Source organism: Panthera onca, chromosome B2, assembly GCF_046562875.1.
Source record: "Panthera onca isolate mPanOnc1 chromosome B2, mPanOnc1 haplotype 2, whole genome shotgun sequence".
Taxonomy (NCBI): domain Eukaryota; kingdom Metazoa; phylum Chordata; class Mammalia; order Carnivora; family Felidae; genus Panthera; species Panthera onca.
Window position 1 is genome coordinate 63340881 of NC_138343.1, and position 26545 is coordinate 63367425.

The following is a 26545-nucleotide window of genomic DNA, read 5'->3' on the forward strand; positions in this document are numbered from 1 at the left end:
CAACTCACAATATTCTCAATATATGATGGGTTTATAAGGTCGTAACTCTGTCATAACTGAAGGAAGATCTGTATTCCCAAATAAGTGCACAAACCCTTTTCTTTTGAATTCATTCTTATTAAAACATACCTACAAAATTTACCATTTTAACCTTTTTATAACTACAGTTCAGTGCCATTAAGTACGCTCATTGTTCTACACCCATCAACACTATTCATCCTCCAAATTCACTTTTAACACACACCACAGCCACAATTTCCTTTTTTTCATTAACTTTGCTTTAGTAACACAGCTACAAAAAATTCGCCTGGATTACATTCAGAAACTGGGATGAGAAAGTAAATCACAAGATTATCCTTCACGGGCTAACCAAATCATAGGCTTCTTTTAATGGAATTTCAAAGCTAAAGACTTCACTTCATCGCCCCCTCTCCCCGCCTTTGTGGGCATCAGTAACCTAGCAGTAACCATAGCAGCATCCACGATCTCTCCAAAAATGCACGAAGTCCCTAAAAGCCAGCAGTTTTGAGCCAGCGTGGATTTCCTGCAGCTTCCTTTCCTACTGCGCAAGGGGAGTAGCGCAGGGACTAGGCTCTTTATCCAGGACGGCAGCCAAAAGGTCAGGAAGAGCGAATAAAAATCAACGTGAGAAATAGAGCTGAAGTCTTAGCACTCCCTCCTTTTGCGATCCTCCTATACCATCCTCTTCAGCATGAAACACAGACTCTCGCCTTGTTTCTTTAAACCCCTAGTCAGACACTACCACAGGCGTTCGCGCATTTTATTGACGCAAAACTCCCGTTCTCGCGAGAGCTTGGGATAGAGAGCCGAATAGAGTGGATAAATCCCGAAATCTGTTGGCACTGGCGCTTGAGAGGCTTGGGACGCGGGAGAGGGGCGGGGCTAAGTGTTTGCAAGGGGCGGGGCCTAGCCTCAGAGAGGGGAGGGACCAGGGAGGAACGGGGAGGCGAGAGAAGGCCGGGGGCGGGGCCGCAGGGCCGGAGACCTGTTGATCGCAGGTAGCTCTGGCTGGCCGGGAATCCCTCGAGACTGGGGCGACTGCGCATGCTCACTGGCCGTGGTGGGCCGGTAGCCGAGCGGCGGTGACGAACCGGCTCCTTCGCTGCGGTGGTTGCGGTTACTGCGGCGATGTGAGGGGGCCCGGGGCGGGATGGTGCTGACCCGGGTAGGGCCGTCTTTTTCCAGCAGGACAACGAGTTCCTCCGTCCGACAGGCAGTGGAGGAGGCCGAACCCGGCGAAAGGTAAGCCTCTGTCTTCACCGTCTCCCCGGGTTCCCTACACCCAGGACCTCTCCCTCCCTCTTTCCCACGGGCCCGGCAGGAAGCGGCCTCCTTCTCCTTGTCCCCGCTCGCCCGCTGCGGCCCCTCGTCCGGCGGCTGCCGGTCGGAGCCCAGCCCTGGGCCCGCTGAAGGTCGGTGGGGACGGCTGTGCAGAGTGCCCTCCGGGTGGCGAGGAGCCACGGCGCTCACCGGGTGCTCCCTGCCGCCCCTGCCCCTGCGGCATGTTCTTCGGCCGGCTCTTCCTGAACCTCACTCCAGTTCCCAGACCTCGCCTGCCCTTCGCCGTCTGCTCCATCCTCGCCGCTCTGTCCTCCCTTTACCCCTCTTTCGTAGTTCTGCTCTTTCATCCCCTCCTCCCACGTGCCCTTTCGCTCGGCTGGTCTCCGTTGAGGCAGTGTATCCTTTTGCTCCCCTCGATTGCTTCCATCTCGCTGTGCATCCCTAGTCTGGCTCTTCTTCTTGACTCTTCTTACCCTCACCGACCAAGTTTGCCTCTATGATTTCTTCCTTGGCTCTCTTCTCATTTTTCTCCTGTCGGCACATCTTCGTTCTCTTTTGTGAGTTTACGATTGTGTGTTTGCTTTAATGTCGTTTTGCGCTGGAGTTCCTTCGGTGCCCCACCTTACCTTCGCAGGCCCTTACTCCCATAATCTTTAGCTCTTTTTGGTACCCTGTTTCATCGGTTTCCGTCTGATGGCTCGCGTCCTCCCGTCCTTTTCCTTTATTCCTTTATTTCTGTTATCTAATCTTGGGTGTTTCTCTCTCTCTCTCTCTCTCTCTCGCTCTCGCTCTCTCAAACTGCTTTTGGTGTTTTGAGGTTTTGTTTTGTTTTTGTTTTTTGCTTTTTCATAGCCTCTTCAGTCTGTTTTACTTTTCATTATATCTCTGAAGAGTTAGTTGTCTCTTGTGCTTTCTACCTAAGCTAGGTATCCTCTCAGTATTCTTAATTCAGCTTCCAATTTAATAAAATCTCTTTTATCTCTTTTCTTCCCTCACTGGGAATATCATCAAAAGAGTGACAGTAGCAATAAACGTCTTATATTTACTGATTGAACCTTTAATTTCTAAGAATTACGTTTATATGTCAGAAGAAGTAAGTTTAATATAGACTTGATGAAAGTATAAAGGGTTAAGATTTGTTAAAGGCTGATCTACAAACATAAGGTTAAAATTTGGAAATTTTGTTGCCCTTCAGTAAATACAGTTGTCCAAGAGCTGACCTTAAATGAAATTTAACAAATTTTATTTTAGAGAATTCGTTAATTTGCTATTTTATATATTTACTATTGCAACTGATTGCATCATTTTCTTGAGGGTCTCTCTTCTCTTTAATAAATGCATATAATTTCTACTAATTTAAGAATAGGTGTAATGTGCCTACTGAATGAAAAATATGTGAGAATAGAAGTATTAAATTTTTGAATTGGGCAAAAGACCTTTCTAACCAGTGTTGGAGCCCCCACCATTTAATTTACATAAAACCGCTCTGTTTAAGTAATGGTGTAGTATTTTATTTTGAAGGCATCTGCTGAAGCAGTTACTTTCAGTGAAGTTTGCCTTTATTCTAGGGTTGAAGATCAACTGGATTATGTATTTCATTCTGGAATCTCAAAGCAGTCCACAAACAGTAAATTCTTCCTTACATTGTCTATGTCAGGTAGGACTTAAATTTTTCTGTTTCTGTTGTACAGAAGGGAGACACCAAGGCAAAAAAATGTAGTTTCTTATTCAAAGTGATACTAGAAATAAAAGTGGAGGGAAATACAATTTAGGATCCAGTGTCATTAAGCCACACCTCTGTTGGAAGAACCAGCAATTATTGTGTGTGGTAAGAGGTGATGAACTCCTCAACTTTTAAGACTTTTTTAAAGTGATTTTTCCAATGCAAATAGAGATAACTGCTGCTTCTGAAGGAAGCTTTCCATCTTTCAAAGACAAATCTTTTTTATTTTTAGGTAGCAATTCATGAAAAAAGTAAATGCCTACAAATTCTTGTTGGTTTTTTTTTTTTTTTTTTTTTTAGTGTGTTGATTCTGTGCTCTTAGAAATTAAAAAAAAATTATGGTGGACAACAGGCACAGGACTTGAAGTCAGAAGATCTAAACTAGGGGCATCTGGTGGCTCAGTCGGTTAAGTGCCTAACTTCAGCTCAGGTCATGATTTCACAGTTCATGAGTTCCAGCCCCAGGTCGGGCTCTGTGCTGACAGCTCAGAGCCTGGAGCATGTTTCAGATTTGGTGTCTCCCTCTCTCTGTCTGTCCCCCAGTTGCGTGCTTGCTCTCTCTCTCTCTCTCTCTCTCTGTCTCTCTCAAAAGTAAATAAACATTAAGAAGATCTAAACTATTATGATGACTCATGACATTAATTTGTAGAAGCCACTTAACCTCTATAGGTAGGTGTTTCTACCTGTAATAAGTGGGTAAAAAAGGTGGCCACTCAGTGATCTTTCAGTGGCAAAGAAAGCCTTATTTAAAGATACTTAGGGCCACCACAGGCAAAACTTGCTATATAAATACTTTATTTCCATCTCTTTTAGACTGTGTAAGAGAATAATTGAATGCTTAAATTCCAGATCAAATTGGAACTTCAATTTTTTAATTTAATTTTAGACCTCTGTGAAAAATCTAGTAGAGTGCTGGTGAACTATATACTAGCTTATACTAATGTTCATATTACAATGAAACAGATACTGTTGCATTCAGTATATAGAATTAAAATGCCCTTTGTCAGGATTTGACACTGAAAAATGTAGGAGTTATTCATGTAACTTTGGTTACCTACATAATTTTCTGTTGTCTTATATTTTAGTTTTGTTTATTGTAGAAATACACCCTTGACAGTGGGGGTTGTTTAGGAATTAGAAAGGGCAAGAATTTCCTTCACTTTGATTCTGGGTATTGAGGAAAAACTGCTTAAAAGTGAATGTTGTGGTATGTATCTGTGTGTATTTAAGTGAATGGCTAGAGGTGGGTGCACATAGATTTGAAATGAGGAATGTGTTTTTTTTAATTTTTTAATGTCTTTATTTTTGAGAGAGAGAGAAACACACACAGAGCATGAGTGGGGGAGGGATAGAGAGAGAGGGAGACACAGAATAGGAAGCAGGCTCTAGGCTCTGAGCTGTCAGCACAGAGCCTGATGCAGGGCTCGAACTCATGAACTGTGAGGTCATGACCTGAGCCGAAGTTGGATGCTCAACCGACCGAGCCACCCAGGCACCTCGAGGAATGTGTTTTTATTTTTCTTTTCCTTGAGTTGTTTGTCAGGAAGAAAGTCTGGAAATGAATAAGAATAAGCAGAATGGTGATACAAAAATAAAAGCTTAAAGAACTCAATGATTTTTTAGAAAAGTTACAAAGCACTGGTTGTTAGGTCTAGATTTTTCAGAAGGAAGAGTGAAACAGCTCCATAATGGGTTTCACCATTTTATTTTTAAAGATAAGCATTTTTTAATAAGTGCATGCTTAGTTATCAGTAATGTGCTAAATTTAATAAAAATTAGCCTCTTTTTTCTTAACAGGAATATGGAGATGCCAGGCATATTATCCCAGATTATACCAGGTCTCTCCTGCTTGAATAACGCCTTCTTATTTTGATGAAATAATCTTTATGAGCTATCTCTCAACCAAAATAATATCCTGAGAAAATATAGCATATTTCCTTTTATAGGATTAAGTCTCTTTACACCATCCATAATACAGAAAGTATTTCTACATTATATTATCAATATAGAAGTCTATAATTAATAGTATTTTGGAACATTTCTGTCAAGTTTTATGAAATGTCCTTTTGCTACAGTTCTTAATATAATCAAAAATAGAAGTATTCCTTTTTGAAATCCCCTTGAAGTTGTCTTATGGGATGCAGCTGCTTCATTCAAGATTGTTTTTAGGTCATTGGTATCTCTGACATCTGCTGCTTGATGTCTTCAAGTTGCCAGTAAGTCATGGCCTGCAACTGGAAGTACTGCTCACTGTAAATGTCTAAACAGCAAGGTCAGGGCTTATTGACAGTCACAGTTTCAGACCTTAGAAGCCTATATTTCCTTTGCCATCACCTTTGTCTTCTGGAATTGAGGACCCCATATGTTAAAACCACCCTTATTTGTCCTCAGGCTTACTGAAAATTCATTCTTTTCCTCAGGAGGGTAAGATTAGAGTATAGGTGTCACTAGTCCTATAAAATTAGTAATTTTATTTCAAAGTATGATAATTATATAATATAATGCTTGCCAAGGGCCCTAGTTTTGTAGAAGAGTTCTGAAATAGCCCTCCAGTTAGGGGGAACCAAAGAAATGTCTTTAGGGAGTGAAATCAGTAGAAAAAATTTTTGAATAGAGAGTTGTAATAGTCACGTTTCCTTCTTTTTTCCCCTGGTTTTTCTCAACACCTAAGATCTTAGTGGAAGCCAACTCTTTTCCCTTTAAGGTCTGATGGCCTGTAAATGACAATATATATTTTTAAGTTTATTTATTTTGAGAGAGAGAGTGCAAGCACAAGCAGGGGAGGGGTAGAGAGAGAGGGAGAGAGGGAATCCTAAGCAGGCTGTATGCAGTCAGAGCAGAGCCCGACATGGGGCTCTATCTCACAAACTGCAAGATCATACCTAAGCTGAAACCAAGAGCCGATCGCTTAACCTACTGAGCCACCTAGGCACCTCCTAAATCACAATATTTTTAAACCACGAAATTGAAACTGGTAATAAAAACCTATTTAGTTGAGTTACATTGTTTCTCTAAATGAAATCTTATTTTAAAAATTGAGATAAGGGGCACCTTATCAGTTAAGCATCTGACTCTAGATCTCAGCACAAGTCTTGATCTCAGGGTCATGAATTCAAGTCCCGCATTTTGGGCTATGTGCTGGACATGAAGCCTACTTAAAAAAAATTAACATAGTGAGATGTAAGGAATTGTTGAATCACTTTATTGTACACCTAAAGCTGATATAATACTGTATTTTAACTATACTGGAATTAAAATAAAAACCTAATAAAAAAAGGAAAAAAAGTTGACATAAAATAAAATCATAGTATCAGCTATTTATTGAGCACCATGTACCAAGTACCATGCTTATGGCTTTGTGTGTGTGTGTGTGTATAAAATCTTTTTAATTCTTACCTTTTGACCTAGAAGTTACAAATATTTCCCCATTTGAGTAAAGTAAGATTTAGTAAGTCTGGATTAGAATCCACATCTCTCTGACATCAAAGTTACTGCTAGACTAAAGAAAGCAAGAAAGCATAGACTTTTATGAAAGCATTGTTTGTTTCTTAGAATATTTTTCAAAGAGGGGTTCCTGGGTGGCTCAGTAGGTTAAGCATCCAACTTCAGCTCAGGTCATGATCTCACCATTCATGAATTTGAGCCCTGTGTCAGGCTCTGTGCTAGGAGCCTGGAGCCTGCTTTGGATTTGGTGTCTCCCTGTCTCTCTTCCCCTCCCCCATTCACACTCTGTCTCTCTCTCAAAATAAATAAATATTTAAAAAAATTTTTTTAATTGTTTTTTATAGTTATTCATTTTTGAGAGACAGACAGAGCACATGTGGGGGAGGAACAGAGAGGGAGGCACAGAATCTGAAGCAGGCTCCAGGCTCTGAGCTGTCAGCACAGAACCCAATGTGGGACTTGAACTCATGGACCATGAGATCATGACCTAAGCCAAAGTCATACACTTAACTGACTGAACCACCCAGGCGTCCCCAAAATTTTTTTTAAAAAATAATATTTTTCGAAGAGAGCATTATACTTATTTTTGTTCTGGTTCTGAGCTTTGTTGTCTGTTGAGATAACCAATATGATGAAATATTTTAAGGGATGCTGGGCAGCTCCCTGAACTAGGTAGTAGATAATGGCTGTGGTTCTTTGTGAATTTCTCTTCATGTTAAAAGAGGTAACTAGTTTTTGGTCATTTGGGCTATTCTTGTTTTTTTTTAAGTAAATAATAACATACTACATTCAAAGGAATTCTGTATTAAGTTACTGGCAGATTTGTTTTATGTCATTGATGTGTCCCTGAAAAGTTTATGTGAGCTGGGTTTAATAAATTAAATCTGTTTTCTCATTGTTGATATAATGTCAGAGGTAGCTTTCATTAAGTGTCCCATAATGAGCAATAGAAGTTATTTGTCTGTTTATGTCATTCTCATTTAGTAAGTCAACCATGGGAATACTCTCAGAAGTTACCAACATTCTTTCAGTGTTTAAAAAAAATTCTTTGTATGGATTTTCTATCACATTAATACAGTTATCCAAAGTGAAGAATGTTTTTTTTTTAATGCTTATTTATTTATTTTGATTGAGAGAGAGAGCATGTGCATGAGCTGGGGGAGGGGCAGAAAGAGAGAGAGAGAGAAAGAGAATCCTAAGCAGGCTCTGCACTGTCAGCACAGAGCCTGACATGGGGCTCAGTCTCACGAATGGTGATCATGACCTGAGCTGAAATTTAGACTCAGATACTTAACCTACTAAGCCACCCACGCACCGCCAAAGTGAACAGTATTTTGTTTTGAGAATGCTTTCTTCTTAATCTAAGTGCCAGTTCTAAGATTAGTAATCATGTATTTCTCTTTTATTAGATAATAACTGTTCAAAACCAAATTTTAAAGAAATTAGAAGATAACAGTGCCTTTACAACTTCAGATTTTGTGTTTCTAGGCATGGGATGTGAGACATTTGAAGATTTCATAATTAGAGAAAAATGCTAATTACATGGAAAAATAAAGTGGTTAATTTATCAAGGATTATTTTTTTCATTAATTCTGCATTCTGATTTCAGTTTTTCTTTTAGTGGGGGCATATTTATCTCATGGCTTGACGATTATTCAATCTATTTCCAAAACAGGTCAGGTGTGGACTTTACAATTATGTAAGTTTAAATTTAGGCCATGTATTTTGGCACATTTGAAGGTTTTGTCGTTTTTCCATTATTTCTTAACTGTAATCTTGGATAAGTTATATACACGTTTTGCTCTTTAGTTCCCTTACCTGTAAAGTGGAGTAATGATAGCTCTTTTCAGATTTTTATGAGAATTAAATGAAATCACATAGTTAAAGTTACTGGTATAATAGTAGGTACTCCAAAAAGTTCTGAATGTTTGTATTTGGTTTCAATTTGATAGTGCTGTTGGGTTTATATCTGATATCAGTAGAGAAACATACAGCTATTTCAAATATACTTTGTCTATCAAGCTGTTCTCATTATTTTCCCTTTGGAAGGTCTCCTCTTCCCCTGTCTCTAAAAGAGAAGAATTTAGTACTCTTTTCTCTTCTTAAATATTTATGTAATTTGGGCAGTATAGCATATGGCTGACTCTCAGGAATTCATTGTGATGAGTAATCACTAGCAGCAAAAGTTTCTAGACCAGTGATCTTCCTTAATTTACATCTTCCTTAGTAGATAAGCTCATCTTCACTGTGAATCAGTTTTTGAAATGAGAGATGTTACTGATGAAAGTGTGTTGTGAATGTGAAATATTGTGAAGGCAAAAAGAGAGTTAAAAGCCATCTGAATGGTATGAACTTCAGAGTCAGGCAAGTGACAGGTGGCTTGGCCATTTTAGAGCAGGATATAATACAGTGACTTAGCATGTTTAGCCCCTGCAAGAGGGAGCTTACAAAGCTGAGCAGGGTGTCAGGGCTTCAGCCAAACAGAAAGAGAACTAAATGTAAATCAAGAAATAACATATTCAGATGTTTAGATATTTAGACTGATATTTAGACTGAACCAACCAATGTAGACTTAACCAATTTCGGTGGCCAGAATTATACCAGATGGCAGGGTTAGGGATGCACGACTAATCCAGATATCACTGGTTGATTGTTCTCAGTTTGCTGTTGTGTAGTCTGACTTTGTCAGGATTAGCTCAAAGACTGTAGGGGCCTGAGCCTATGTGGATTGGAGTTCTACAGTGCTCTAGGTGACTGAGATTTAGAAAAGGTGGCAGCTCAGCACACTCCCACGCCCAAAGTACACATCTTCAGACTTTTCTCAGTTTGCTGTAGCACTTGACTGTTATAAGAGTACTTTTTTCACAAAGTTAGGAGAACAGCATTTTGAAGGCTTCTGAAGGTGCTCCTATTTTGAGCTTCCTGCTTATTCATTAGGAGAAGGCCCAAGAAAATGAATCCAAAGCTGACTAGCTAGTAACAAATGGATTGAGTTAACCTCCTTCTTTGTTCCCATCATATTCGTATTTAACATATTTGAATTGAACTGTACGTATAGATGCTTTCCTCTGTTGGTCCCAGATCCCAAATGTCAGTCTCAGGCCCTACATCTCTCTCAAAGTGTAAACCCCTCATCTATTTGGGCTTGAATGTGTTGTTCCTTCATTTGGTATCAGTTCCTATATGTCTGTCATATTTGGAGTTTCTCTCTATATTGAATATAAACATTTAAAGATGTGTTTATTTTTTGTACAATATGGCCCCTAAATGCAAGGTTACTGTGTTTAGTGTTCAGCTGAAGAAACAGTGAATTTTCTCCTAAAGCTGGAAAACAAAGTGAAACGTGTTTTACTCACTGGTAAATGGTATATTGATTGTCAACGTGGAGCCTTTCTAGGGGAATTTTAAGAGTAAGTTGGCCCATAAGTGATTTTTGCCTTATGTTGTGTCTTTAGTATCTTCTACCTAAGATTAGGCATCATTATTCAGCCTGTCATCGCTGAACCCATTTGTGCCATGGCTGCTAACTTGGGGATAGTATCTGGAAGCTGGAGTTGTTGGCTCTGTAATTGATAGAAGTGATTCCTTTATTCCTTGCGTTGGCAAAGGGAGTGTCTCAGAGTTCTAATTTTTCAACTCCTTTACTCTCTTCCTTAGGAGAAAGAACATCCATCTTTAGGGCATATATTTTGGGTCTGCAGTTTGAGTCAAGTCTGTTAGTTTTTTTATTTCTGTGAGAGGATCTGGTCATCCCTTGTGGTCTCCAGTTCATCTTAAGGAACCTCTAAGCTGTGCCTCTTAGTTTCAGATATTTCCACATCCTTATAGACTTCTGATAATGCTTATGAATGCAGACTGTGTTCAAAATGGTTAGTGGTTAGCTTTTGCTTTAGGATTAGTATAGATGATGTATGAGCATCTCCCACATTTTTCTAGATATCCATATCTGGACTCCCCTTTGTGGATATTGGAGGTCTCTCAGCTGATCTGATGGGAGTGAACATCTCTATAGTCTTAGAAAATATGCATGGTTTTTATGCACCTAGTGCTATTTCTGGGGCAGTTACTACACATTCCATCAGTTAAAGAGATGGCTTGGTATTCCTAGACTAACATATTCAATAGACCTTTGTATATGTAATTTAAAACTTTCTAGTAGCTACATTTTAAAAAATAAAATAAGCTGGGAAAATTAATTTTTATAATATATTTTATTTAACCCAACATATCTAAAATATTATTTCAAGATGTGATAAATATATAAACATATTAATGAGATATTTATGTTCTTTTTCTGTACTAAGTCTTCAAAATCTAGTGTGTACTTTATGCTTAGAGCATATCAAGTAGTGTACTACATTTTTAACAGTTAAAATAAAACATAGTCCTATCAAAATGATAAAGTTATGTTCAGTGGAAAAATTTATACTGTGTTAGTGTTTGGATTAAAATTTAAATTACTAAAAAAAATAAATAAAATTTAAATTACTTTAAAATTAAAAATTCAGTTCTTCGGTCACCGTAGTCACATTTTAATTGTTCAATAGCCAGGTGTGTCTAGGGGCCACTGTGTTGGACAGAGCAGCTCTAGAGGGCCAAGAACTTCTCTTGCAGGTTAACAGGTGACTTTGTTTCTTTGGAAGTAAGCTATCTTTTCCTGAGGTATTATAAGGTAATTGTCAGATTGTTCTCCCTGTCAGTATAAGAGCCTTTCAGTATAAATTTCCCATTTAGTATCAGAGTCAGTTTCTGTTTGAGGTCCCTGGTGCCTTCTTTGGATTGGAGTTTGTAGTTTAGTCAGCTAAATTCTCCTAGGGACCTAGGTAATGGCCCAGGAAGGAATCCTACTTCAACAGACCTCTCAAATTATTCTGTTTAGCTACTTTGCCAGGTCCAGGAAACAGAAAGAACAATTTAGTCTCAGGTAAATCAGCTCATCCCCATAGCTCCAAGTGCTCAGATTAAAGTGACAGATTCTAAGCCAGCAAACTGACTGTGGAGCAGAGTTCCCAGACATCATCTGGGTAAAAGGAAAGATGTTCTTTCTTCACCTTCTTTCATTCTTAAGAGAGGACAGACCAGGATTTTTCTGTTTCATGAAAGATCCTTTTCCTGAGGAGCAGAATGCCTAAGAATCTGTGTTAGTGAGAGATTGCAAACTCTAAATGCATTTGCCCTGTAGATGAATTTGATTTGAACTACATAGGTATTGTTTGTTTGTTTTAGTTTATTTTTTAGCTGTTTGGCAACATCTGAAGTTTAGTAGATTTCATCTTTAGAAAAAAAATTTTTCCAATTTCTCCTTGAAAACTTAGAACTGCTGACATCTCTGGGCCAGCAAGAATTGGCTATACCTATGTGGCAGTTGCTCCCTGTAATGGGAAAAGGGAAGTTTATGAGTTTATGAGAAGAGAATCACACAGATCCCCTTTGACTGTGAGAGTCCTCTGAGTTTTTCTTGTCCTTCTCTTTTTGCCTATTCTCCTTTTCCTTTAGTCCTTCTTTGAAATTTTTCTTCTACCAATACTTAAACATAAAAATAATTGTTTACTCCTTTTTTGAGGGGAAATGAAAATCAGATTTATCAGCATCACTCTGTCTATACCTGTACATGTATTATATATTTCTACTTAGAGAATAATCAATAAAAAGACATGGATTTGAGAAAAATGAGACAGTAACAATAGAACAAAAAACAGCAGAATACGAGAGGAAGAGTGAAAGAAGTTACAAACAGACCTAGAACATATGCTAGTAAAGGAATTTTATCATAAAAGTTTATTCATGCATGTCTCTTGTTTTCCTTATATCAGTGTAATAATTCCTTTCTTCAAGTTGGTTGGGTTTAAATAGAAAAATAGTTACATTTAATATTTATGGAAGAGTCCATGTTAATTTATTAAATCTTTGTTAAATATTAAATTGAGTGCCTACTGGGTGTCAGGCAGTGGGGAGACAGCTGTGAACAGAGTAGTCAGAAATCCTGCCTTTAGGGGTGTCTGGGTGGCTTAGGGACACCTGGGTAGCTCAGTCAGTAACACGTCCAACTTTTGTTCAGGGCATGATCTCGTGGTTCATGAGTTTGGGCCCTGCATTGGGCTCTCTGCTGTCAGCGTGGAGCCAACTTCAGATTCTCTGTCCCCTCTCTCTCTGCCTCTCCCCTAGTGGCAGGTGCTCTCTCTCTCTCTGCCTTTTTCTCTCTCAAAAAAAATAAAGATTAAAAAAAAAAGAATTCCTGCCATTATAAAGCTTACATGTTAGTGGGGAAAAATAATGAAAACTAATAAATTAAAGCCTTTCATTTGTTAGATGGAGATAAGTTTGAGGGAAAACAAAAAAACATAAGGGAGGAAAAAGGATGTACCAGGAGAGTTACTATTTATTTTATTTTTTTTTTGAGAGTTACTATTTTAGATAGTGTGCCCAGGAAAGGGCTATTTCAGTTCAAGACTGGAAAGAGGTGGAAGAGTGATTCATTAAAATATTGGGAGGGAAGAGTGTTCCAGAGAACAAATGGAAATGTCCTGGAGTAGGAATATATTTGGTGTGTTTGAGGAATAGCAAGGAAACTAGTGGGCGGAGTGGTAGGAGATAAGGTCAGAGAAGTTATAGAAGATACAGATTATATGAAGCCAACATATAGGCTGTCATAAGGGAATTTTACTGAGTATTGTGGGAAACCACTGAAGGTTTGGAAGAGAGGAAAGAGATATAATTTAGATTACTTTCAAATAATATATATTATTATATAACATTAAAATATACTACAAATTATGTATAACTGTATAGTATTAAATATATATGTTATGCAGTATGTAAAGGATCATCTGGCTGCTTCTTTTGCAAATAGCTTGCAGTGGGTGGCATATTAGAGTATAGGTTAGTTGTTGTTGCTGTAACAAAGAGTTATAAGACATAAAAGGCTGAGCAGTTGATAGCAGTCCTATCTAGGTAGGACATCTGTGCTCTGTGAAGCTATTCAGGAGTCCAGAATCTTTCCATCTTTTTGTTTTACCATTCTTTGGGGTTTTGTCCTGATTTGCATGGTCAAAACTAGATCACTATCAAGAAGACGCTCCCATCTTTGAAAAAGGGAAACAATTGCATCAAGAAGAATAAAATACCTAGGAATAAATTTAACCGAGGAGGTGAAAGACCTGTACTCTGAAAACTGTTAAGACATAGAAGAAAGAAATTGAAGATGACATAAATGGAAAGATATATCATGCTTATAGATTAGAAAAATTAATAGTGTTAAAATGTCCATAGTACCCAAAGCAATCTAGAGACTCAGTTCAATCCCTGTCAAAATACCATTGACATTTTTCACAGAACTAGAACAAATAATCCTAAAATTTGTATGGAACAACAAAAGACCTTAAATATCAAAGCAGTCTTGAGAAGAAAAAACAAAGCTGGAGGTATTGCTCCCTGATTTCAAATTATACTACAAAGCTATAGTAATCAAAACAGTATGGTACTAGCACAAAAACAGACATATAGATCTATGTAACAGAGAGCCCAGAAATAAACCCAGCTTATAGGCTCAGTTAATCTGTGACAGGAGGCAGAAATACTATGAGGAAATCTATTCAATAAATGGTGCTAAGAAAACTGGACAGAAACATGCCAAATAATGAAACTGGACCATTTTTTTATACCAGATTAAAAAAAAATCCAAGAGGATTAAAGACTTAAATGTAAAACCTACATCCAAAAAACTTCTAAAAGAAAACATAGGCAGTAAGCTTTTTGGCATTGAGCTTAGCAGTATTATATATATATATATATATATATATATATATATATATATATATATGTCTCCTCAGCTAATGGCAACAACAGGAAAAATAAACAAATGAGATTATATCACACTGAGAGGCTTTTGCACAGTGAAGGATACCATCAACCAAACAAAAATGCAGCCTACTGAATGGGAAAAGATAGTTGCAAAGATGTATCTGATAAAGGAGTTGATAGCCAAAATATATAAAGAACTCCTACAACTTGATAGCAGTAAAACCCCCAAACAACCCGATTAAAAAATGGACAGAGGACCTGAATAGACATTTTTCCAAAGAAGACATACAGATGGCCAACAGACACATAAAAAGATGCTCAACATCACTAGTCATCAGGGAAGTGCAAATCAAAACCACAATGAGATACCACCTCACAACAGACAGAATGACTAGTATCAAAAAGATGAGAAATAACAAGTATTGGTGAGGAAGTGGAGAAAAGGAAACCCTCATGCACTGTTGGTTGTAATGTAAATTGGTGCAGCCACCATAGAGGACAGTATGGATGTTTCTCAAAGTATTAAAAATAGAAATACCATACAATCCAGTAATTCATTCTACTTCTGGGTATTTATCCAAAGAAAATGAAAACACTCTTTCCAAAAGATGTATGCACCCCTATATTCATTGTAGCATTATTTATAATAGTTAAAATATGGAAGGAATCTATATATCCATCAAGAGATGAATAAATAAGATGTGCTGTATTAATACAATGGAATATTACTTAACCATAAAAAAGAATGAAATCTTGCCATTTGTAGCAATATGATGGGACCTAGAAGGTGTTTTAAAAAGTGAAAAAAGGCAGACAAAGATAGATACCATGTGATTTCACTTATATGTGGTATCTAAAACAAAAGAAATGAACACAACAGAAGCAGATTCATAGATACAGAGAACAAACTGGTAGTTGTCAGAGGGGATGGAGGTAGGGGAATGGGCAAAATAGGTGAAGGGAATTAAGAGGTATAAATTCCCAGTTATAAAATAAATAAATCACAGAGATGTAATGTACAACATAGGGAATTTAGCCAATAATAATGTAATAATTTATATAGTGACAGATGGTAACCAAAACTATTGAAGTGGTCATAAGGTATAAAAATAGCAAATCACTATGTTGTACACCTGAAACTAATATATTAATGTATGTTAGTTATAAATTACTAACAAAATAGCAGTTATTGAAAGTGGTAAAGTCTATATGTTTATGATAGAGAAAAGAAATCTGTGAAGAAGAGTGAATGTGATCTTTATTCTAATATTTTTAGTATCTAAGGTAATTTTACCAAGGGCAAGTGGTTTATTTTTTAGGCTATAAATATTTGGGGTGTGAACAAAACTATCCATAGCATATCCAGGCATTCTTTTTTGTCAAAATGTTTAAAATAGTTCAAGTGTGTGTGTGTGTGTGTGTGTGTGTGTGTGTGTGTGTACATACATACATGTGCACACATGCACATTTCATATATTTATAATTTCAGAAATTACTTACTCTACCCAAGGAGTTATTTTAAAGTGGTAAGTTTTATATCTAAAAAATTAATAAGCTTATAATATTTTGAAGATTCATGAAGATTGTTTTTGAGCCACTGAACTAAGAAAGTATTCTTATGTATTATTGCCCTTTGAAGTATACACAGTGAATCCTTAACAAAGATATAATAGTTAATATTGATATCAGTGAAACTGTGAATGAAAAATCTCTAACACTTATTTTTAAGCCTTATGCAAGATACAGATCTTTTAGATAAATTGAGATTGTTAAGTAATGAAGCATATGTTTCCTTAAAATGGACTTCTTTATGTGTAAAATAGAACAAAATGTTTAAAATGTTATTTTCTTTCTTTCTCACAGGGGGAACAATATATTTTCAATAAGAATCAGTAACTGGAAGTACAAGTTTGGTTATTTAATAATGTTAAAATGAAGCTTTAACCAACAGAGGTAAGAATATGTTACTTTTTTATTTAAGAGATCAGAATATTTATCAAATTTCTCTGAAGAACTATTTCAAAAACTATGAAGGGTCTGAGATTTTATCCCATTTGCAAGCTAAGTTGGCCTGCCACAATGCCATGGATGTGAGCAGAAGACAGGAGACTCCTAGATCTAAGAAAAGGATGAGTTGTATTCACAGCAGTAGCAGTAGCAGTAGCTATAGTACCAGGCCACACCTGCATGTGAGTAGTTTGTATTATAGGAGAGGAACCCCAAGCTAAGGGGACCCAAATCTTTTATAATGGATAGTAAGTCTGTCTGACTTATGCCTCAGGGGGAGACTATCTCTACTAATGGAATAAACAGATTTGCTCTTTGTTCCAGTATGAGACACTATCTCTGACTTCTAAGACTGTTCGATAAACATACATCCCTGAAAAGTAGCATGGAACAGAGACAGTCAGTGTCTCCTTGCAAAACATGCAGAAACAGAAGACTGGAGAATTGTCTTTCAACACTTTCTTAACTCTGAATTGTGTTTTAAAGCATGTATTATTGATAAAGATGATTGTTACAGTACTTTTTTGAAATAGTGAAAAGATGGAAACCACTGAAATACCCAATAATAGGAGATGGTTTAAATTATAATAGTAAACAATTGAAAATAATATATAAAATTATGTTTATTGACATAGGTGTTCATCAAAAAATTAAATAAAATAAACAGATTATAAAATATGCATGAGGTTTGATCCCATTTTTATAGAAATTTTACAAATGCACACACATATGAAGAATATATACCCAAGTATACATTTTAGTGGATAGAATCGTGAATGTTTTTATTTTTGCTTGTGTATATATTTTTAAACCTCTTAAATGAATACTTCAGACTTTTGTAATGAGGGAAATTTTTTTTTTGAAATTTAAAAATGAATAGTAATTTAAGAACTTCATGTAACAGAAAAAACCCTTCATGAATTTTAATGGAAATTAAAGAATGCTAATTCTCTTTTTGACTCTGGGGTTGCCTTTATGTGCAATGTGAATAATTAGGTTGTTTACTTTTTTCTTTACTATTTTATCTGTAATAGATAAAGTCCAGAGTTTCTTTTAGCAGTTTGCTATATTATTTATTATCACATAGATGTCACAAAGGGAAACAAATCTTAGAAAATGCATTCTGTTAGAACATACCTGAAATTATAGATTATTGCTATTTAGTACATAAATTATTAGTAAGTATATTTAGTTGATTCTGGTGCTCTTTAGTTGGGATAGACTAAGTTAGGTACACTGAACTAATTTGCTTCATTGCTTCATTTTTATTTTCTGCCTATATATCATACTCTGAAATATGTTTAAATATTAATGGTTTTCTTAAGTTGGCATTTTGTTGTGCTTCTCGTGATTTTTTTTCTGCCTTCTCTTACCAAGGTGCTGTCACCAGATTTGTCTTCTGAGTATAAATTGAAAATGACTGAAGTTCAAGCAATGGTAGAATTCTCTGTGGAGCTAAACAAGTTCTACAATGTGGATTTATTTCAGAGAGGGTGTGTATTTTAATCATGAAGATTATATATCTTGGATAGGAAAAGGTGTACCGTTTCCATTTAAATTTAATTACATACTTATATTCCAGTATATATAAGGAAAACAATGAACTGTATTCAAATAATTATTTTCTTAGAAAAATTTTATTTTAAAGTAGATGTTTAAGAATTATTCATATGAATTTAATGATAATGCTGAATATATGTAATGTGCATTTATGATTTTGTACTGAGCCTTGAAAGGACTTTTATGAAAATGTGTAAGATCTCATTTTTGCTTGTAAAAGCTTATAGTGTATGGGAAAAATAAAATATATGCACAAAACAGCTAAGTGGAAACAAAATGATGATCTTTCAAGAAGTGTATATAGAAAGTGCTCTAGGAATCAGAACAGAAAGACATTTTTTCTGGGTTAATATGTTAGGAAAGTCATTATGGAGAGTGCGGTTCAAAGTAGGCATAAGATAAAGTGAAAAACTCTTGGTAGGAGAGAACAGCATGAATCAAGCCTTGGAAATAGGAATGAATATGCTATTTTAAAGAATATTTAGTAAATTAGATATTCTCTAGGAGAATTGCAGAAGAAAAGATAGTAAAGAAATGAAAGGTTATGTTTGTGAAGGGCTCTTAGTGTCTGGAGAAGAGTTGACAGTATGGATTTGGGCAGCCATCAGTGGTTTCCAAGTAAGAATGAAATTATCACTATTATTACAATAAACACTAACATGATGAAGATTGTGATATATTAGATTGATTGTTGTAGAAGAAATAGAAGCATAAGGGACAGTTTAGAAGTGCTTGCAGTAACTCAGGGAAAAAAACCTGAAGGAATGTACTAAGAGTGGTAGTAACGGAACTCTGACTAACAGAAGTTGGGTGAGAGAGATTTTCTATTAGTTTTTGTTGTTGTTTTGCTTTGTTTTGTTTTACTACTTTTGGCTGCTCTTGGCTTTGCCATCTTGTTGAAAACATAAAAACAGCTGTCCTCTGCTTTACTCTACATGGTCTCTCACTCCTCAGCAGGACAGGCTGAACTTGTTTTTATGGCAGAGACAGGAGTCAAAGAAGGAGAGCAGAGGATGCAGGACCCCTTGAATTGCCACTCTTGTTACTTCCACTCCATTCTGTTGACTAGGCAACTTAGGAGACCAGCCTGGGAGTCTAAGCTGATAGTTCTTAGGCTAGTAAAACTTACTTAAAAACTTTATGAGGCTTCTCTATGACTGATACAGTTCATTCCAAGCTCTGGAACCCACACCCACAATTGTCTTTTGAGACATGACTACTAGATGTAATCACTATTTGGGGATCAGAATTCTGTGGGATCATGCCCTTAAATTTCCTAAAAGTCCTTTTGTCAAATTGAATGTCTACTTAGACACTGTTTTAGTTTCTGTAGCAATCTTAAGAAAGGGATTTATAGTCATATTCTTGGTATGATCTTTGTCCATGGCAGCATTTTATTTGGAAAATCTTTAAGGAGTTTTGTTTTCCAATCTAGCAAGTTCTAGTCCATCTATATTCCCTCTAGGTCCTGTTTGTAAAGTGACTAGTTCTTTCTTTAGCTCATCCCTTTCTTGCAAAACCTTATGATACTTAGCAAGGAGCAACGAGTTGACATTTTCATCATTCTGCCTGGAAATTAGCCTGCTCAAGTCCCGAAGTTTCTTAGATACATTGTCCAACTTCTTCTAAGTTATTGCTGACAGTGTATTTTACAAAAGTTTCTGTGATATATTACATGGGTTACCATTTTTAAAATCTCTGTAGTTTACCCATTTTTCTTGCTTCTGTAATTGTAACTTACATTAGTCTCCAAATCAATGCCATATATTTGAAGTTTTCGTTATGGTACATACTACTTCAAAGTTACCAATTTGTGTATTAATATGTATTATGGCAATATGCAACTAATAATAAACACAAAGCTTCAAACACAAAGCTTGAATTGAAATGAAAATAAACATTTATTTTTGCTCACAAGTCTCTGGATTAGCTGAATGGTTTTGGTCATCTGGGCTGGCCTGGCTGACTTTGCTGGGCTCAGTTATGAGTTCACACTCAACTGGAAGGTTGGCTGGGTGCTAGCTGATACAGAATGGCCTTACTTGGGTGGACTCAATTCTGTTTTATGATCTCTCATCCTCCAGCTTATTTTCACAGAGGAGGCAGGGTCCAAAGAGAGAATCTATGCAAGAAGACCTTTTAAGACCTAGGCTTGCAACTAGCATTCTTCATCTCTGCCAGATGGTATTGTCCAAAACAAGTATAAGGCCAGTCCAGATTTATAAACCAAATTAAGCAGTGAAAGTCTTAGATGCCTTACTAACTCCTCTGGTTGCTATGACATTCTCTTATTTAAAGTAAGAAATGCTGTATATATTTCTTTTGTTTCTCTCATTCACCTTTATATATGCTGGTTTCCCTTTGGGTTTTATTCATGCTGGTATTTGATCTGTGGATCTTGTTGTTTTTCACCAGTAATAAATATTATGGGAAACTGATATAAGTAGAACAATTTTATTGTTTAATGCATACAGATACATAGATACTGGGGCATTGCATATTTTAAAATATTTTTTGAAATCATTTTTTTGTCTATTTTTCTTTAGTTTTTACCAGATACGTGCATCTATGAAAATTCCACCAAGAGTTCCTCACAGAGTAGAAGCTAGTTTGTTACATGCAGCAGGTAAGCCAAGGAGTACTTTTAACATTTAAGAAAATCTGAAGCAGCATTATAATGGCTAATAATAACATTTAATAATTATTCTTATTTTGGAGGTGCCTGGGTGGCTCAGTTGGTTAAGCATCCAACTCTTGATTTTGGCTTAAGTCATGGTCTCGCAGTCTGTGGGATTGAGCACATTGGGCTCTGTGCACTGACCTGCTCAGAGCCTATTTGGGATTCTCCCTCTCTCCCTTTCTTTTTGTCCCTCCCCCACTCACACTTTGTCTCTCTGAAAACAAATTTTTTAAAAAGTCTTCTTCCTTTAAAAAAATTACAATTTTTTAATTACAAATATAAGATACTAAAGGGTATCATTATAATACCTTTTATAAGAAATATATTTAAGGCCTCAGTAAAACAAGCATGATTATAGGTTCCTTGTCTTTTGACTTCTCGTGAAGAACAAATGAAAGAATGTATGTGAAATTTCCATGAAAACAAACATAAGTAGGGGTGATATCAATTACATCATGTAAGATGTAATTTTTAAAAATATACAGTGAATGTGTACATATAATTTGATATATGATTACAAAGGTGTTTTATGATAAAGTTTTATAGTATGCCTTTGAGAATATTTATTAGCTACATTTTGGTCTGGATTAACTACAGTAAAAAAAAACAAAACAAAACAAAAAACAAAACAAATGCCAGAAAGCAATATATAAGGTATAAGATGGATATATTATAGCAGTTCAGTAATTTACTTATATTCTGTGGAGAGACCAGCATTAAAATGTTTGAGCCCAAACTGGTGGTCCTGACATAATCAGTGGGCATTTTTTAGCTTTCCTGATACAGTATACTCTGTTCCATTCTATGCATTTAGGAAATGAAATGGTTAATGAAACATTCTAGCGAGTTAACATATATGTCAAATATGAATAATGAATTTTGAAGGCATCATTAAAAATAAAATACACCTAACACTAAAGCTATGCTGACCATAATTCACTCTATTTTTTTAAATTTAAGAAAATATTTTAGGAATTTGAAGTGTTTAGGATTATCTTTTTAGTATCCTATGTGTACTAAAATGCTAGATTATGATAAATTTTAATGAGTTGTATAAAATGGAGAGTTTATTCTTTCTTTCTGAAGACTCTTCAAATGCTCAGGGAGACTTCTTGCTTATGACCAAAAATATGTACATTCTTTCTTTTAAAAAAAATCAATTTATGTGTTGGCCTGGCATACATATTAAAGTATATATTTATTGTCACTTGGACTTTTGTAAGTCTACTTTCTATGAAACACAGAGGTTAAAACCACTAATATTACAAGATAGATTTGGTCCTCCCTTTTTGAACTTCCTTAACCTAGTAAACTAAATGTCTTCCCTATTGTGTCATCTAAAGTTGCCAGTTGAAAAAAAGACCTTTTTATTTATTTTTTTCAGCTTTATTGAGAATTAATCAAATAGAATTTCATATATTGAAAGTATACAGTGTGATTTGTTACATGTACATTATGAAATAATTGACACAATCAAGATAATTAACACATCCATCACCTCACAGTTTACTCTTTTTTGTGTGTGTATTTGTGCATGTGTGTGTACAGTGAAAACAGAAGATCTACTCTTAGCGAATTTAAGTATACAAAACTTTATTATTAAAGGTAGTCACCATGTTGTGCATTAAATAGAACCGAAAGTTTACACCATTTGACCTCTCCATTTCTTTCTCTCATCCCTCAACCCCTAGCAAGTACAGTTCTGCTGTCTGTTTCTAGGAAATTGACTGTTTTGTTTTGTTTCCATATGTGATTCCACGCAGTATTTCTCTTTCTCTGACTTATCTCACTTAGCATAGTGCCCTCTGGGTTCATCCATAATGTTGCAAACGGCAGGATTTCCATCTTTTTTATGGCTGAATAAGACCTCTCTCTCTCTCTCTCTCTCTCTCTCTCTCTCTCTGTGTGTGTGTGTGTGTGTGTGATACCACATTTTCTTAATCCATTCATCCACTGACAGATACTTAGATTATTTCCATATCTTGGCTATTGTGAATAATGCTGCATTGAACATGGGAGTGCAGATTTGTCTTCAAGATACTGATTTCATTTCTTTCAAACATATACCCATGAGTGGGATGGCTGGATCATTATGGTAGCTATAATTTTAATTTTTTGAGGAACCTCTATAAAGTTTTCTGTAGTGGCTGCACCAGTGTGCACTCCCACCAACAGTGCACAAAGGTTTCCTTTTCTCTGTGTCTTTGCTAACACTTGTTATATTTTGACATTTAGATAATAGCAATTCTAGTAGATGTGAGGTAATATCTCTTTGTGGTTTTGATTTACATTTTCCCTGATGAGTAGTGATGTTGAGCAACTTTTTATATGTATCTGTTAGTCATCTGTATGTCTTCTTCAGAAAAATGTCTGTTCAGATCTTCTGCCCATTTTTTAATCAGATTGTTTTTGCTATTGAGCTATGTGAGCTCTTTTTTTGGATTTTAATCCCCTGAGATACATATGATTTTCAAATATTTTTCCACATTTTGTGGGTTCTCTTTTCATTTTGTGGATGGTTTCCTTTGCTCTGCAGAAGCTTTGTACTTTGATGTAATCCCACTTGTTTATTTTTGCCTTTGCTTTTGGGGTCAAATCCAAAGAACATTACCAAGATCAGGGTCAAGGGCTTTCTCTCTTATGCTTTCTTCTAGGAGTTTTTTGGTTTTAGGTCTTAAATGTAAGTCTTTAATACAATTGAGTTAATTTCTGTGAGTGATATAAGATAGGGGTATAGTTTCATTCTTTTCCATATGGATATCCAGTTTTCTCAGCACCACTAGGACACTATCCTTTCCCTATTATATGTTGTTGGTACCTTGTCAAAGATTAGTTGACCATGTGTGTGAGTTGATTTCTAGGCTCTGTTCTCTTCCATTGGTCTGTGTACTTTTTTTTAAATGTCATTATCACACTGCTTTGATTACTATAGCCTCGTAAGAGTAATACTATAGCTTTGCAATTAGGAAGTGTGATGCATCTAGCTTTGTTCATTTTTTCTTAAGATTGCCATGGCTTTAAATGAATTTAGGATAGTTTTTTCCTGTGTCTGTGAAAAATGGCATTGAAATTTTGATAAAGATGATATTGAATTATAGATCCCTTGGGGTTGTGTAGACATTTAACAGCATTAATTCTTCCAATCTAAGAACGCAGGATCTCTCTTCCTTCATTTGTGTCTTCTTCAGTTCCTTTCATCAGTGTCTTATAGTTTTCAGTGTACAGGTTTTTATCTCCTTGGTTAAATTTATTCCTAAGTATTTTATTATTTTTGATGATATTGTAAATGAATTTCTCTCCTTTTTAAATAATAGAGTGATTTTAAATTTATGAAATAAACATACTAGAAAAACTTACTTTTATTTTTTAATTGAAGTATAGTTGACACATAATATTATATTAGTTACAGGTGAGCAACACAGTGATGGGATTGCTTTCTTGATTTCTCTTTTGAATAGTTCATTGTTAGTGTATAGACAAGCAACTGATTTTTGTATGTTGATTTTATATCCTGCAACTTTAGTGAATTTATTGGTTAGTTCTAACAACTTTTTGGTGGAATCTTGATATCATGTTATCTGCACTAAGAGATAATTCTACTTCTTCCTTTCCTGTTTGGATGCATGTAATTTCTTCTTAGTGCCAAATTGCGGTGGCTGGGACTGCCAATAATAGAAGTGATAAGAGTGGGTGCTCTTGTTTCTAACTTTAGAAGAAAGATTTTAACTTTTAACTGTTGGGTATGGTGTTAGCAATGGGCTTGTCCTGTATGGCCTTTATTATGTTGAGGTATATTTCTTCTATGCCTAATTTATTGAAATTTTTATCATGAAAGTATGTTGAATTTTGTCAAATGCTTTTTCTGCATCTACTGAAATGATCATGATTTTTGTCCTTCATTCTGTTAATATGGTATATCATTTATTTGCATGTGTCAAATCACCCTTGCGTCCCAGGGATGAATCTCTTGGTCATAGTGTATGATCCTTTTAAAGTACTCTTGAAGGGGCACCTGGGTGGCTCAGTTGGTTAAGCTTCTGACTTCGGCTCAGGTCATGATCTTATGGTTCATAAGTTTGAGTCCCGTGTCGGGCTCTGTGCTGACAACTCAGAGCCTGGAGTCTGCTTCAGATTCTGTGTCTCCATCTCTCTCTGCCCCTCCCCCACTTGAGCGCTCTCTTGCGCTCTTTCTCTCTCTCTCTGTCTCTCAAAAATAAATAACACAGGTATTGAGGAGGGCGCCTTTTGGAATGAGCACTGGGTGTTGTATGGAAACCAATTTGACAATAAATTTCATATATTGAAGTAAATAAATAAATAAATAAATAAATAACACATTAAAAAAATTTTTTTTAAATAAAATAGTCTTGAATTTGGATTGTTAGTATTTTGTTGAGGGTTTTTGCATTTGTGTTCATCAGGGTTATTGACCAGTAATTTTCTTTTCTTGTAGTGTCTTTGGTATTGCTAGCCTTTTGAAATGAATTTGAAATGTTACTTCTTGGTCAGTTATTGGAAAAATTTGAGAAGGATTGGTATTAATTCATCTTTAAATGTTTGATAGAGTTTGCCAGTGAAGACATCTGGTCCTGGGCTTTTATTTGCTGGGAGATTTTTGATTGCTGATTCAATGTTTCACATTTTGGTCTGTTCAGATTTTGTTTCTTTATGATTCAGTTTTGGTAAGGTGTATGTTTCCAGAAATTTACCCATTTCTTCTAGTTTATGTACTTTGTTGGCATATAATTGTTCATTGTAGTCTCTTACCCTTTGTATTTCTACAAAGGATAGTTATAGTGTCTTCTCTTTCATTTGTAATTATTTGAGTCATCTTTTTTTTCATAGTCTACCTAAATGTTTGTTCTTTTTATCTTTTCAAAAAACCAACTCTTAGTTTCATTGACCTTTTCTATTGTCTTTCTAGTCTCTATTCCATTTATTTCCACTCCAATCTTTGTTATTCCCTTCCTTCTGCTTACTTTGGGCTTAGTTTGTTCTTTTTCTAGTATCTTGAGGTATAAGTGTAAGTTGTTTGAGATTTTTCTAGGTTATTTGTTTGGCAGAAATTTACACGTAGTTAATATCATTTACAAAGTAATGTTCTTTTGACATTATGACAAATATAGCCACCCAGGCGCCCCTAAGTACTTGCTTTTTAAGTGCCTTAAGTGCCTTTTCCTGGACATTGTCACTGTGATTTTGGTTTAGGTTTTTTGTTTATTTTTGGTTGGATTTTTATTAGGTGTAAGTCCAGATTGAGTCATTGTCACTATCACCAGCTTCTGATACTAATAACTGTGTGTTATTGACTGTGAAATGTCAATTATCTGATAATTTACTAGTGTGTGGAAAGGAAGCATCTTTTAAAAATAGTTGATAGCAGACACCAGTCTTTAAAAGAGAAAGCTTGGGTTTGGAAAGCAATAGGATTTTATAATATATAATTTTAGTTTGTATGTGAAAACATTATTTATGTGTGCATTTTTATAGCATTACACTAGAAAATTTTTAAGAGTTTACATCTTTTTTATTAAATTATAACAGCCAAAATCAAGAACATGAGAACGAGATTTTGAACATAAGAAGAAAGTGTTAACTTCTTTCATACTTTTTAATAGCAAACTTTTGTCTTTCATGTCTAAAATGTAATACCTAATATAATTTTTCAAGATCTTTTTTTATCCTGGGGTGCCTTGGTGGCTCATTTGGTTAAGCAACTGACCCTTGATTTCAGCTCAGGTTGTGACCTCATGGTTGTGAAGATCAAGCCCTATGTTGGGCTCCATGCTGAATGTGGAGCCTGCATGAGATTCTCTCTCTCTGTCTCTCTCTCTCTGCTCCTCCCCCTCTTGTGCTTTCTCTGTCTCTCTCTATCGAAAAGTAAATGAATAAACACTTAAAAATATATCTTTTTTAATGTTATATCAGTATATTTTCTTTTTCTCTAGTTTAGAATATCTTTCCTGTTTATGGTACATGATCATATCTATGGATTTTTACAAATAAAATGACCTTTAACAAATCACGAG

General features: G+C 35.7%; 1 protein-coding gene across 8 annotated transcripts in view; it reads left to right on the top strand.

Moving 5' to 3' along the window:
* The first annotated feature begins 952 nt into the window (after window positions 1-952).
* The window catches only part of FAM135A (family with sequence similarity 135 member A), a 120830-nt gene continuing 95237 nt past the window's right edge, over window positions 953-26545 (top strand). For 7 of the 8 annotated variants that reach the window (XM_078447049.2, XM_078447053.2, XM_078447051.2 and 4 more), the window contains exons 1-3: window positions 16133-16222; window positions 17654-17769; window positions 20383-20462. In XM_078447049.2, coding sequence (XP_078303175.2) covers window positions 17693-17769; window positions 20383-20462 — 157 coding nt within the window. In that variant the 5' untranslated portion in view covers window positions 16133-16222; window positions 17654-17692. Of the gene's footprint in view, window positions 1264-16132; window positions 16223-17653; window positions 17770-20382; window positions 20463-26545 lie in introns of those variants that run through there. The other variant, XM_078447056.2, reaches the window with a different exon arrangement.